The sequence below is a fragment of the Micropterus salmoides genome, unplaced genomic scaffold (genome assembly GCF_014851395.1).
Source record: "Micropterus salmoides isolate LMB-PRFRI ecotype aquatic unplaced genomic scaffold, ASM1485139v1 Ms_hic_scaffold_13, whole genome shotgun sequence".
NCBI classification, from domain to species: domain Eukaryota; kingdom Metazoa; phylum Chordata; class Actinopteri; order Centrarchiformes; family Centrarchidae; genus Micropterus; species Micropterus salmoides.
Window position 1 is genome coordinate 5,124,164 of NW_024040374.1, and position 13,963 is coordinate 5,138,126.

The following is a 13,963-nucleotide window of genomic DNA, read 5'->3' on the forward strand; positions in this document are numbered from 1 at the left end:
CCTTGAGTGACATCTCTGTCTATATAAATGATCTTTGCTTCAATGTTGCTCACTCAATCGTGTTTATTTGAAAGTGATTGACACAAATAATATACATTTGTGCTTGACTGTTAATATTGTGGATAATTTTTTAACCGCGACATTTCACTGAAATAAAATCTGTTCACCGTAGCAGAATGAAGTAACTCCCTTGAATTCCTGCAAACCCCATCCGACAAACAGCTCGCCGTGATCGTATAGTGGTTAGTACTCTGCGTTGTGGCCGCAGCAACCCCGGTTCGAATCCGGGTCACGGCAGTCTTTTGAAAAGATCACTGGAACCCATCGACTCAGTATATAAAAACTGGATCACCCAGCTTCTACTTTTTAGGACCTTTAATGTAAAAAGCTGTGAGTTGAGCTCCAAATGGCTTCAAACTTAACCAGTTGTTAAAAACATAAGTCATGACAAACCGATATAAATACTAACTACTGTTTCACATTTACAATATTATACACACTTCTGAAATGGATCATTCTGCATAGTGAATTACTTGTGGCACTTGCCACTTGCCAATACTTTTGGACTTTTATTTGAGAACAAATTTGAATGTAGATCTTTTGCTTTTAACAGAGATTACTCTGTCTCTCTGTGGTATTGCAACATTTACTAAAATAAAATATCTCAGTACCTCTTTCACCACTGAAAATGTTGCTTTATTTAATTGCCAGTATCAATGAATTATTTTACAAGAGGATATTTCTGCCAACCAAGCAGTATATGTTGCACAACAAATATACCGGAGTAGTGGATTATAAAACTTTTTTTTTTTTAAACTATTTTGTACTTAAGTAAAGTACTCAACCTCTGGGTCAAGTTATTCTGTGTTGTGTACTTGACAAGTGCTATCCTGATCACCATAGATAGACAGGTATAGTCTTGTCACTTTGTTTGCCCCCTGTCTGTTATAACTTCAGAGAGGGGTGGAGATCACTTTGCTTTTACTGTGTGTCACGCTTGTAGTTCATTGTGCCATTGAGGAATTTTAAGCATGACTTCATTTATAGCTCACTTTTCAAAAGCAAAACTATATTACAGTAAATAAAATACAGGATAAAATGTGATTATAATTTGCACACGGGACTGAGTTGCCTTCCCAAAATATTTTAACAAACAAGCAGTTTGGCTGGAGATTTTTAAACAGAAGGTACCCATGATGACCAGCTGGGGGCAGCCGTGCTCAGGAGTTCAGTATAAACTTTGTGAACTGCTCCAAAATGTGCAATCCCAGCAAGGCCTTGTGTTGTTTTCAAGCATTAAGAGCAGAAACAAGAAAACTTTTCATATGTGGAAGCATTTTTTACTCAAAGGTTTATTTACAGTGGGTCCAAATCGTACAAATTAGTACTTCTCAATGAATTGTTTTAAAATCACAACTTTATTGAAATAATCTGAACAGGGGAGTGGCATACACATTTCTACACATACATAGCAGCTCCAGAAATATGACATAAGGGACATTGTAAAATTCTTTTGATTAAATTGATTAAAATAAAGAATAATGAAGATTTGACAGAACATCAAATGTGCTTCACTATGTCCTCTAGAAGAGTAGCAGGTTTTAATGGTATACATTGAAAAAAGTATTTTGTCACCTACATCCATCACCCGACTCCCTAAGTGCCTTGTAAACCATTTAATGTAAACTATTAAACTCAGTCGTGGTTTATAGTACACATGTTTAAAACAGTTTGTGATTAAAAAGGCACAAAATTTTATTTTTAACATTAAATACCAATTTCTCCTCATGTTCTGTCTGTGTAATTCCTGTTGCGGTTCCTCTACGTTTCATTGAGTCTTGATGCATTATAAATTACAAGTGAGCATGAATCTCACTCTCAAATGGTTTGGCCACCCCCCAGATTTCCCCTCCTGTATAGTGACTTCCCTTGGATGTTTGACTGTCCCTGTTCAGAACGATGAATGTGCAGAGATATTACAAGCGTGTTTACCCATTCATCTGCTGAAGAGGGAAGTTTTCTCTGCACTCACCATAAATCAGAGTTTAAGAGAAAAGTGTTTTCACAACTACTTCGGATGCAAATCCTGGTCTAAAATGCAATTTACAGTGTACCGTGTGATGTGGAAACCTCCAGTGACAAACACATATAGATCCTATATATTTTAATAATATTCAACCAGGTACTGTAACTTTTTGTGGGGGAAAAACACATCAGACACACTACTTTAATCCAAGTAGTGTTTTCATATGCCTATTTCTTGAGTGGATCTTTAATGCAAAAACTGTATTTTGTGTTCTAGTGAACTGTTTGCAGACATTAGCATGTCTATAGCAGTGGCTTGACTTAACCCCAACCTCCCAGTATCCCTTTTGGAAGTGCTTAACCTCTACTGTCCTTTTGTCTGACCCCCCACCACACTGTCTTTCTTCTTTAAGTGATCATCCTCACAAAGGCCTTTTAAGACATGCTAATGTAAATCCCATGTGAGTGTGAATCAGTGGTTGGCCTACAATAGAGTTGACTGCATACTGTATTGCTGACACTGCAGTTCCTTGCTTTATTGTATTTCTTTCTTCATTCTTTACCCACATTGGAGCACAGTTAACAGCGTTGGATTCCGTTTCTTGAGGTCATAAAAGTGGTCTAAAGAGTAAAACACATTTAAATCAGACATTAAAGGATATTTTGTGCTCCCTTTTCACCGTCATATCCCAACTTGTTTTGATTCTCCACCCTCCTCGGGGCTGAGGCTGACCACGTGATCCGCGCGTCGTCCAATCGCGTGCCAGAAGAACACGGCTCGTAATTTTGAACAGACGGAGAGCAGCCAGGCAGAGCCGAGCTTTATCAATGCTGTCATTCACAAGCTGCTAGCACAACATCCGTAAACCCTTCCCTGAGTGATGGATATTTGTTACTTCTTGTCAAATCGGATGAAGTGAATACTTAAGTCTTTTTCAGATAAATATGAGTACTCATGTTATCACTCCTGGACCGTACCGAGCCACAAAACTGGTAAGTTAACATTGTCCGATAAGGTCATTAAGTTAGCTTGCTAGAGCTGGCTAACACTATACAATCTATGGTTAACACCTGGTCAACGGCAGCGCTGTAACTGTTAGCCGTTTTCAAATAAATGTTACGCTTCCTTGCGGAGTTGCTTAACGTTAGGAAGCGATATTGAATGTGAAATAGCCTTTGGTTTGTCAATGCAAGTTTTTATCATGTATTTAGTGTCGTCTTTCATGAGTTCTTCCTAAAGTTAAGACGTGCCTTTTCTCCCGAGAGTCAAAATAAGAACCCATGGCTAAAGACTAACACGAATATTTGCATGATCGTGAATGGACTTTACTTTAATCGACGAATCAACGTTAACGTTACCATAGAAAAATAAGAAAACAAGGAAACATTCACAATTTGGAAAGGGATGGATTTTTTTGCCATTTCTAACGTTAAGTTGCATACAAAAATCACTTTATTCTTCAATATAAATCCTTTGTTGTTGTTGTTGTTTTGTAATAAATGTGGTCAGTTGTATTAGCTTTATTAAATATCCTAGTCCAAGTTTTTTGTATGGAGCTTTAAAAAAGTATACTTGACACAACTTCACCCTTAACCAATTATTGTATTATTTCTCAATACCAGTCCTTATCAATATTGTTGTAAATTTGGTCAGTTGAATTACATCTATTAAAAACATATCAAATCCTACTCCAGGGCCCTCAGTGAATCTCATCTTTGTTTGTATGGAGTGTATTGTGACAAAACTTCACTCTTAACCAAATAAAGTCAGACAGATAGACATTGAACACTAAGCCAGAATTTGAGTTTATTAGGGATGAAAAGACAGATATGGGGTCTGATATGGATTAGCTCTAAGACTGCAACTAAAATCATTTTTTAATGTCAGTCAGTTTATGTTCATCAATCTTTTGGTTTGTAACTTGTTAGAATAGTAGTCTTTCACAATCTCCCAGTTTGAAAACAAGGTCATGTCTTCCAAATTGCTAGCTCTTTCCTCGTTGACAAGTTGCATGGAGGTGTGAAATGGTCAAAATTCCTGTAGGTCAGAAGCACTTGTTGTGCAAACACAAACTTAGTCCAACAATCTTTGTTCTGTGGCTCCTGGATGACCCCGAAGAAAACTACAAGCCAAAGCTGTTCGTCTCACAATAAATGTGTTCTTTATACTACAAGTATTGCTGGAGTTTTGCCCCTACAAGGCCACTAATTAATGAATTAACTAATAACATGCACCACTAAATTTGTTCTCTCTCTAGTTTGTTTTTAACAGTGCAGTAGAGACAAAGACATTGTCTTGTTTCAAGGTCAAAAAGGTTTGTAAACCTCTAACAAAACTGCACCAATTTATCTCTTTGGACCAGTGGTCCTCAGGGGAATGCTGTTCCTCAGGACATGTAGCCTAACACACATTAAATTGGATTGTGACATACGTTTGACTGTACATGGACAAGTTAGTCTTTATAAAACTCTCTCTCCTCTTTCAGTGGAATGAGGTGACCCGTTTGTTCCGGGCCGGTATGCCCCTCAGGAAACATCGCCAGAACTTCCGGCACTACGCCTCCTGCTTCACGGCCTCTGCCGCTGTGGAGTGGCTTCACCAGCTGCTCCGTAGCAACAGCAATTTTGGCCCTGATGTCACCAGGCAGCAGACGGTGCAGCTCCTGAAGAAGTTTCTGAAGAACCATGTGATCGAAGATGTAAAGGGTCGCTGGGGCACGGAGGATCTGGAGGACAACAACATGCTGTACAGGTAGGCAAAGCCCTGGACAAATTTGTTTTAAAATGATTTTAAAAGACATTTGTGTAAAATAAAATAAATGTCGGTTGTGCTCCCTCTCCATGTCCTTTCTTTTTTCCCAGGTTCCCCTCCACTTCTCCTCTGAAGCCCATTCCCCATTCAGCTCCAGCCTCGGCCCCTGGCTCCATTAAGAAAAGGCCTTCATTCAGGGACAAGGAAGGTTTATTCAAGTTTAGGAGTATTAAGAAGCATGACAAGGAGACACAGGTGAGCCAGACTGGACATAGGTTATTGTTCATCATTGTTATGTATCTTAAAAATCTGGTATCTTAAAATTGAGATGTTTGCTAATATCGATACATCATCAATCAGATGCTTTCAAGACAAAATGTTACAGTCTGAGGTGTGTTGTGTCTTTGTGGTTCATGCTCCATTTGTGACTTCCAGGAAAATGTAGATCCTGCCCTCCAAGCCGGAGGAGAGGATCAGCCAACAGGAGAGCAGCAGGTGCAGAGACGAGAGCTGACAGTGGAGGACGAACAGGAGATCTGGAGAGACACCACCCTGACCCAGTATAAGACACAGCGCACATTGACCTGGAAAAAAAACTTTGTGTTAAAATTTGTGTCATAGACCGCTACAGCATGGCTTATTATATTATTACTAGATTAAAATTACAAGTGTCACAAAGTACACATTTCTTTTTATGTAAATAACCTGTAGATTAAGTAAGGAGAAATAATCCGCATGAGACTGAAGCAAAGGTTGAATTCAGAAAGCAGATAGTGAGGAAGATTATTTTGTGTAACTAAAAATGTGTGTTGTGTTTCAGCCTGCAAAGGATTCTGGGTGTCGCATCTCTTGATGAGGTTTTAGAACAACGCTATGTAAACCCAGAGAACATCATTCATAATATGACCAAAGTCAACAAGCATGGAGTGGTCACACTGGATGACAAGACCAGTAGGTTTATTATTCCACCTCACTGAATACAGATAGTAGAGACTCTCTGCACCATAAACACAGCTCACTTTAAAAGAACTGTTGTCCACTAAACTATAAGCAACGACCACAAGCAGTTTTTTAGGTAATACAAGTCACTGGCAACCAGTCTGACCTGTTAATAATCCCTCTAGATGACCTTCCACACTGGGTTTTATCTGCCATGAAGAGCCTGGCCAGCTGTGAGTAGATTCCTCCGTCCTGCATGAACATGCTAAGAATCAACCACCCGGGGAAAAAAAACAACTAATTTAATGTTGTTGGTTGAAATGTTTTTCAACACATAAATTTTGACTTTTCAAAGCTTGAAATATAAATGGCATTACAGAATCACATTACATACTGCATATTTTCAGGAATCCCACCAGTTTTCTATATAATTAGATCATGTGCAATATTCAGTAAAAAAAAAAAAAAAATTATGTAGGTGTTCAGTTAGCAAATGAAAACATATACATGTGTTTGTGTTGGGATTATGAATCTAATGTGAGAAGTCTTCAAATATCCTTTGCAGCCATGATAGCTCCGGTAACCTGCTGTTTATTTCTAGGGCCGAAGTACGACAGCGCACAGCTGTCTTATCCCGGCTTTGAGAGAGATGTCTTCAAAACGGTGTCTGATTACTTCTACAGCCTTCCGCAGCCTTTACTCACATATGAACTGTATGAACTATTTATCAACGTCCTGGGTAGGTGTTGTGGGCTTGTGGACTTTCATGAGACTATATTTCTGATACTGATGACAAAACAGCAGTTAAATGGAAGTGCTTCGTTATAGTGGATGCTGGTGTGTTACGTAGAAAGATGCTTAAACTGACAGGATTGTCTGCAGGATCTTGTTGCTCAATCATGTTGTTAACATGCTGTTTCCACTAGGTGGTTACGTGTTTGACCTCTAACAGTGCCTTTTGACTGCTAACAGAGGTTTTGTCACTTCTGTTTGTGGAGTCCTAACAGGGATATGAGCAGCTGTACTCTCTGTGTGTTTGCCTGTTAAGTGTTGTCTCTGACGTTCTGTATGTACAGTAAAGGTTTAAAGTAACTAAACCCTCTCCCTCCCCTTTACTATCTGCTTGCACTGACACTCTGCTTGCCCTGCTTGGCTCTCTCTGTCTCTGCATCCTCTCCCAGTGTTTTGTGGGTATGTTGCAGCACCCACGATACACCAACGTGGGAAACGCAAGAAGAGTGACCTCCCCTCGGCGCCCCCCCCAGCCAAGACGTCTTTCCGCTCCACAGAGTGCCTCCTCCTGTCGCTTCTCAGACAGGGGACATGCGATGAGACGGATTCGCCAATGACAGAGGTGCTTGGTGGGAAGGTTCAGTCCCGTCTGGAAGCTTTGAAAGAAGGCGTTGCCAATGCAGGTGATGGTCAGTTGGATGGTGACAGTTGCACAAGCCTGAGTGCAGTTGGTTCTATGAGGCCTCGAACCAGAAGTTGCTCACTGGAAACTATCCTAGATGACTCTGCCCCTCTCACCCGGCAACAGCTATTCCTGTCCAATGACAGCCTGGCGTTCAGCGCCTATACCAACAAGAGCCAGGATGACAGCCCTGCTATCACAATGCCCCACAGTCGTACAGACTTTACATCTGTATCCAAAGCAAGCCACATTACTTGTGAAAATGCCCCAGGAGTTACCACCAGAAGTAGACTGTCTGTAGCAGGACTGTCAGCGACACAGAGGTCACACCCCTTGCGGCCACGCAGTGTAGGCAGCTGTCTGGACATTGTTATAGAAACCAGGGAGGAAGATGTCATGGAGACCGAGTGGCAGGGTCGAGCAACTAGCTGTCTTAATGTGAACACTCCTGCAGACCAGCATCACTCCTCCTCAGCTTCACATCCTCCCTCGTTGTCATCCAATCACCATTCTTCTTCCTTTTATCATCCTTTTCCTTCCTTTGCTTCATCTGCTATGGCCAAAGTACAAGGTTCTTATGCTGCTACAGGACCTAGTGGGCCCAGGCCCGCCTCCAGTATTGCTAATCTTTGGACGCTTCCTGCACCCGCTGTTGTCCGACGTTGCCTCAGCTCTCTGGATGTGTCGAAGCCGTCTCGACCTGTTTCACTGTTCCAACCGCCTGTCTGTGTGCCCACCAGCAAATCCCAGCTCCCCCAACCCAAACCTGAGCACAGTAAGACCCTTTACCTGTCTGTGTTGTCTGCATGTCTATTGTCTAATCATACTAACTCCATCTAACATCTAACCCCTACTAGTTTGCAAAGTTTAACTTGGAGATACAACTCAAAGGGTGAAGTCGAGATGATGATGTCACTTTTTGGTGATTTCCAAGGTTTCAGTAAACACTGGGACCAAACAAATGAATGAAAGAAAGTACTGGTTCAAGGAACATAGAGCTCATGTGCAACAAATAGTTTAATGTTTGCAGCACATTATGAGTCTCTTGCTTTAGGCATGTTTTGTTCTTTTCCCTTTCTGCTTCTTTTGAAATTTTGCCATCTACTTAGCTGCTTTATCACATTTTCTTTAATTTAAGCAAAAATAAGTTCTTTTTTTTCCCTTTTTTTTGGGGTCAGGTTTATTCATAAGTGAAAGATACCCAAAATACATTTTGTGAGTGAATCTGTGACTGAAATACAGAAAATGTTATGTTTAATTAATCTTACCTGACTCATCTTGCACTGTAGCTGTAGTTGTTTAATCTCGTCATCCATCCATCCAACAATCCATTCATTCCATTCATTTGTCTAATCTAGTGAATGTGATGTAGCAGTGATGGATGAATGTGGCCACGTAGACTGAATCTGCCGTTTGTTCCTGCACTGGTTGTACTAGAGAATTCACCTGTCTCCATCAATCGTACTGTATGACCGTGTGTGTGTCTGCGTATAGGCCTTCTCCAGCCTCAGTGTGAGCGTGTCGCCATCGAGGCCCTGCAGCTCTGCACACTCCTCCTCCCCCCAGACTCTCGCAGGAAGTTGCAGCTCCTCATGAGGATGATGTCCCGCATCAGCCAGAATGTGGACATGCCCCGCCTCCATCCCGCCATCGGCACCCGAACACTGGTGAGCCCCAAAACCGATGGGATCTTTCCTCTAGAATGAACGATCAAACTAACTACATTAACTATTTTCCCTTTAACACTAATTTCCTTCCTGGGGTCACTGACATATTATCTTACTGTGTTCAGTTGGTTTACAGTAACAATTACAACAAATTTCAATCACAGTTTATGTTTGTCTTTATATTTATTCATTTTTATATCTAATTTGACTGTCTATTTTTTTAAACCTGTCTTTTTGTCTGTTTTTTGTGCCTCTCGTTCCAGATGGTTCACACCTTTTCAGGCTGTGTCCTAGGCAGTGCAGAGGAGTGTGATCTGGATGAGCTGTTAGCTACCAGACTGGTGTCATTTCTAATGGACCATCAAGAAAGCATCCTCTCGGTTCCAGAGTACCTTGTCAGTGCTATCAATGACCAAATACAGTACCTGCGCACAGTACAGGTACACCCTTAAATTATTATAGCACATGCATCCTGGGTGCAAATGCACAAATAGACACTACATACACAAATAACTTGTGCAGTAGTAGATGATGTAATACAACATAGAGTATATGTTTAAGACACCTCAGCTGAATTGTTTGGCTGTAAAACAGTAGTATACAGTGGTAAAACAAGTAGGGCTGTGGCGATTACGTAAATACACTCGCATTACGTGTGTCGAAGTGCCGCTGCATCTGGTGTTAGTGGGATTCCCCCGGACAAATTCCAGCTACAAGACCGCGCCTTCGATCGTCTAAAGTTTGGGAGTATTGTAGACAGACACTCAACAACGTGCTGCTCTGTGAGCTCTCTGAATTGGAACTAGCTTCACTGCAGCACAATTGCTGTCCACGAATATGTGAAGCAACATGAGCACGTGAAGCGAAAGTATCCCGGAGCAGTGACGCAACCCCGCAAATCATGTTTACTTTCTGTCTCCACACAAGCACGGCACATTGTCAGCACGAGGACACGTAGTTGGTTCAAATGTATTTTCTAAGTATTTCTTCATCGCCTTCATGTTAAAAGTAAATTCTGCTCTGCTGCTGTCATGGTAACGTAACGTTACATCGCGTGTCATCTAACGTCTGGCCGTTTCATATTTTCTGTTTATTTAACGGCCACGTATGCCCCACACTGATGCATACTGATGCAGAAATATATCTGATTATCATACTGCATATTACTCAATATTGAAATAAATCCATGTCGGAAACATTTAAAGTTAAGCAAAGTAGCCCAATTAATGTTTATTATTATCACAACACATCAGTGACATGGAAATTTGATTTATTTTAAGATATGCTACTCTTGTCATTATTCTAATGTGTTTTATGATTGAGTAAAATATTGATTTATTGATTAGACATGTTTTTGATATTTATTTTTGATAAATTGGCATGTCTTGTTTTTCTTTAGAATACACAAAATTAGTCGTTAGATTAATTGACTAATTGAAAAAATAATCGTTAGATTAGTCAACTTAATATTGTTATGTACAGCCCTAAAAACAGGTACGTATACAGTATAGATGTGTCATGTAGTGCTGAACAATTAATCAAAATTGCTATATGGCCGACTACGATTTTTAAATCGCAGGAGGTGCAATATTTGTTAAAGGTGAAATGTGTGTCAAAATACCATTTTAAATTAAATATTGCCGTGCTGCAGAGATGTCTTGACCTACACATCATATTCTACAGAAAAAAAACATATTTGTTTGGTACAGATCCTGCAAAAATTACACCATAATCATTTTTAAATATTTTTTTCAATGAAAATGAGATTATGTAAAAATTATCATTCTCTCTAATATCGCAAATTGCATCGCAATTGCAATAAAATGGTCCATGTTTCAGGCCCAGGGTGCCTTTTTTGTCAGCCGTAAATTAAAACCGTGACTTAAATCCCCTTTCTCTCCATCTTTCACACTCTCTACTCTGAATCCTGCTGTTGTTTGACTGCTGTATTTCTCTCTCCTGATCCCCAGGTCCCGATCGATAGTGTTTCTAATGCCGATGGCGGCGCTCCAGTTTGCGCTCCAGTTCCCATCTACGCGTTTTGTCATCAGATTAGCAGCGCTGAGTTTGAACAGCAAAAGCAGGTATCTTCTCAGAAGGCCATGGAGGAGCTGCTGGAGATCCTGCTGACAAACCAAAACATAAGTGAGAAGGACAGACGCAAGAAACTGAAGCAGGTAACAAAACACTCTTCTTGGCTACTTTCACACTGCAGGCTTAATGCTCAATTCTGATTTAATTGCCATCCAATTTTTGGACTGTTCACATTAAATGTTCACAGCTTTTTATCCTAATTAGTCCTTTTTACCACATTCATTACAGTTTCACTGTAGAGTAGCATGCATGTGACGCAGTATTGTGATGACAGTCACTCTAGAATGACTCTCCAGACTAAGGTCATATTTAAAAAAACAAAAACAAAAAAAAACTCTGACATGAGTCTGACTTGGACCACCTATCAAAGTGGCCCAAATCTGAACTGGAAAATATCATATTAATGTGACTTGGGCTGTTCTAAAACAAATCTTATCTGAGTCATATATGAGCAAAGAAAATCACATATGGGTCACTTTGACCTACATCTGTTTATGTCTGTCTGCGTGTAGCACCTCATCACCAAAGCAAATTTCTTGTATGTGTAAAACACTACTTGGCAATAAAGCTCCTTCTGATTCGGAATACATCCAAATGCTCAGTCAGAAATTAGTATTTTTTTTTTTTTTTCACCTTGTACTCAATTTACCAAGGATCTGGATGGGTATCTTTTTGTTGACCAGATAAAATAAATTAATATTTGTATTTCCAGGCACCTGATTGCCTACCAGTTAAATCAGTCTGGGATTCAGTTCAGTATGTATTTGTCAGTTTTAACACCATTGTTATGTTTTCAACCAAAAGGTCCTTAAGCTCCACTCTCTGCTTATTCCAGGTTATTTTAACCAGTGTAGAGGGCACATGTATTGTGTGGTATTTTTTACTATTAAATCATCATTTGTAACATTTTTCAGCACTATTTCATCATTATCATATTATGATTAGTTTAAACTATGGCATAAAGAGTAACTTGACACCTTCTCATAATCTTGAATCTTAGATTCTCCTCATAACCTTGTTTTTGACCTCCAGTGGGTTATGGTTCTTTGACCATGTTGAAATGGATTTTATGTGGACCCTGACAGCTCTGCAGTCAGTCACTCAGTAATGAATTTCATTGTCTTTGCTTCAGTTTCAGAAGCAGTACCCAGACATCTACTGTCGTCGGTTCCCCTCCTCAGACCGGGAAAACAACAAGCCAAAGATTAAACCTCCCCTCCTCAACATCAAGAAAACCAAAGCTTTCAGCATCAGGAACTAAACTAACCATCCAGGTGTCACCATTATAGAAGCCACAGTCTTTATGCCATTTTTGCTGCACTATTACTGCACTGACATTAAGAGATTTGTAAAATTCACTTCTCTTTGCAGCCATCAACGTTTCCTTGTTACATTGGAAATACTATTATTCCTGTTGTGTCTCACTTATGTACTAATATGAGAGTTAATGCAGGCTGGAAGACTTCTACAATAGTAAATGTGTGTATTCGTGCTGTGTGAATGTTTGGGTTGACAGCTGAGTTAGCTGAAGGCAGGTGGACAGTTTGTTTGTTAGAGCAGTTCACGTTCATTACTGTGTCCAAATATAATGTGTTTGAAGTTCATTGATCTGTGTTCATTTGGATTAGTCGAATTTTCTCTTTTACCCAGTTTAGTTTTCTCTCACCTGTCGTCTCTATTGCTAGCTGATACTGACCTGTTTGTGTGTGCATGTGCATGCGTACAAGAGTGCATTTTGGGAGATGAAATTCTGAGATCACTGGTCTATATGGGAGTAATTTGATTATCAATTTCTTAATTTATATGAATGATGACATTGGGAGCAGTGCTAGATATGTCTTGTGTGTCTTTGTCATGTTAATTGTTTTTATAAACTTTACTAAACTTTTTATTATATCAGAATCAGCATAGAAAGTTTTATTTGAAATGACATTGAAGTTTGAATTAGTTTCATTCTTTTGTTCTTTTGCCTCTGGCTTTCTTTTTCCTTCTGTTGCTTTCGCTTGTGTTTTCTTTTTTGTAGTGATGTTTTAGGTTTTTCTCATAGGGAACTTTTGATTTTCAGGATCTTAGTTTTTCATATACAACTCGGTTATTGTAAATGGACTTTCCCAGTTCCTTGTGTTTGTTTGTTTCATCTCGAACCCATGCTTGCTTAGTTGTTTTTGGCTAGAGAAATATTTTGCACTGGATTTAGGCATTGTGGATAGCCAATAAGGTTAAGCCAAACATCAGAATTGTTAATTTATACATATTTAATGCATATTAGACTCCCCAGGTTAGTCAAGTTTTAGTGTAAACTGTTGCCTCAGCTTGTAAATAAAGCCTCATGAAGTGTTTTTTTTTTCTTCAACAACTGCAGCAATTAATCATTTGAAAGCAGTGAAGTGGCTATAGACTGTACTTATTGCTTGTAATGAGAGTCAGATGGCATCCATTAATTTCAGTGATTGATGCTAACAGGTAATTAGTAAACTGAGGTGCAATACAGTCAAGTGTCTGAGGAAATGTCAAGCTGTGTTTTTTTTATTTTTTTTTTATTTATCTTATATGAAGTATTAGTTCAACCCTGATATGTTTGTCTATACCTCAGATCAAGTGGCGTACATTTGTGTATGTCTAACCATATAGTGTATACACTCATCAGCAGTGTATTTGGCGCAGACTTTTACAGAGGGGAGTGTATCTTGTTAACCTTAACAGTTGCACTCTTCTTTTACATTGTTTACTATGCAAAGTCTTGGGAAATAAACCTCTTCAGCTATTCTATTTAAATGCCTTTGTCCTGTTTCTGTTTCTGTTTGTGTGTGTGTGTGAAAGTATGTGTGCCGTGAATACTGTACACATAAAATATATTAAGCATGCCAGGTACTAAAATGTGACAGGCACCTAAACTGGCTATAGAAACCACATTCCCTCTACCCCTCCCATTAATCAGATACTCAGTGCCTTAGACTTGTTATAAATGGCTTGTCTGAGGATAATACTCACAGCAACTATTGTCATATGTATGGTTGTATATTGAAACGATTGAAAGGTTTGGCAGGGTTCTGTTAAAAAGCATCACTCTCA

General features: G+C 39.5%; 1 protein-coding gene and 1 non-coding gene across 3 annotated transcripts; both read left to right on the forward strand.

Annotated features, from left to right (window-relative positions):
* The first annotated feature begins 225 nt into the window (after window positions 1–225).
* On the forward strand, window positions 226–297 carry trnah-gug. Its single transcript has one exon. It is a non-coding gene; the product is annotated as a tRNA-His (tRNA).
* A 2,548-nt stretch (window positions 298–2,845) lies between these two features.
* depdc1a (DEP domain containing 1a) lies at window positions 2,846–13,666 on the forward strand. Of its 2 annotated transcripts, XM_038715143.1 has the most exons (12): window positions 2,846–3,018; window positions 4,512–4,777; window positions 4,888–5,032; window positions 5,213–5,337; window positions 5,598–5,728; window positions 5,902–5,949; window positions 6,318–6,455; window positions 6,898–7,905; window positions 8,625–8,797; window positions 9,061–9,237; window positions 10,768–10,974; window positions 12,024–13,666. In XM_038715143.1, the coding sequence occupies exons 1-12, from the start codon at window positions 2,971–2,973 to the stop codon at window positions 12,150–12,152; spliced, it is 2,595 nt and encodes an 864-aa protein (XP_038571071.1). In that variant the 5' UTR covers window positions 2,846–2,970; the 3' UTR covers window positions 12,153–13,666. The 2 variants fall into 2 exon arrangements, with proteins under 2 accessions (XP_038571071.1, XP_038571072.1); XM_038715144.1 differs by lacking the exon at window positions 6,898–7,905 and having other exon boundaries at window positions 2,848–3,018.
* The last annotated feature ends 297 nt before the right edge of the window (window positions 13,667–13,963 follow it).

Coding starts and splice junctions, on each gene's coding strand:
- depdc1a (XM_038715143.1), top strand. CDS start 2,971: ATGAGTACTCATGTTATCACTCCTGGACCGTACCGAGCCACAAAACTG. Junction 5,950..6,317: donor CATGAAGAGCCTGGCCAGCT/GTGAGTAGATTC, acceptor GTTTATTTCTAG/GGCCGAAGTACGACAGCGCA. Junction 10,975..12,023: donor GACGCAAGAAACTGAAGCAG/GTAACAAAACAC, acceptor TCTTTGCTTCAG/TTTCAGAAGCAGTACCCAGA.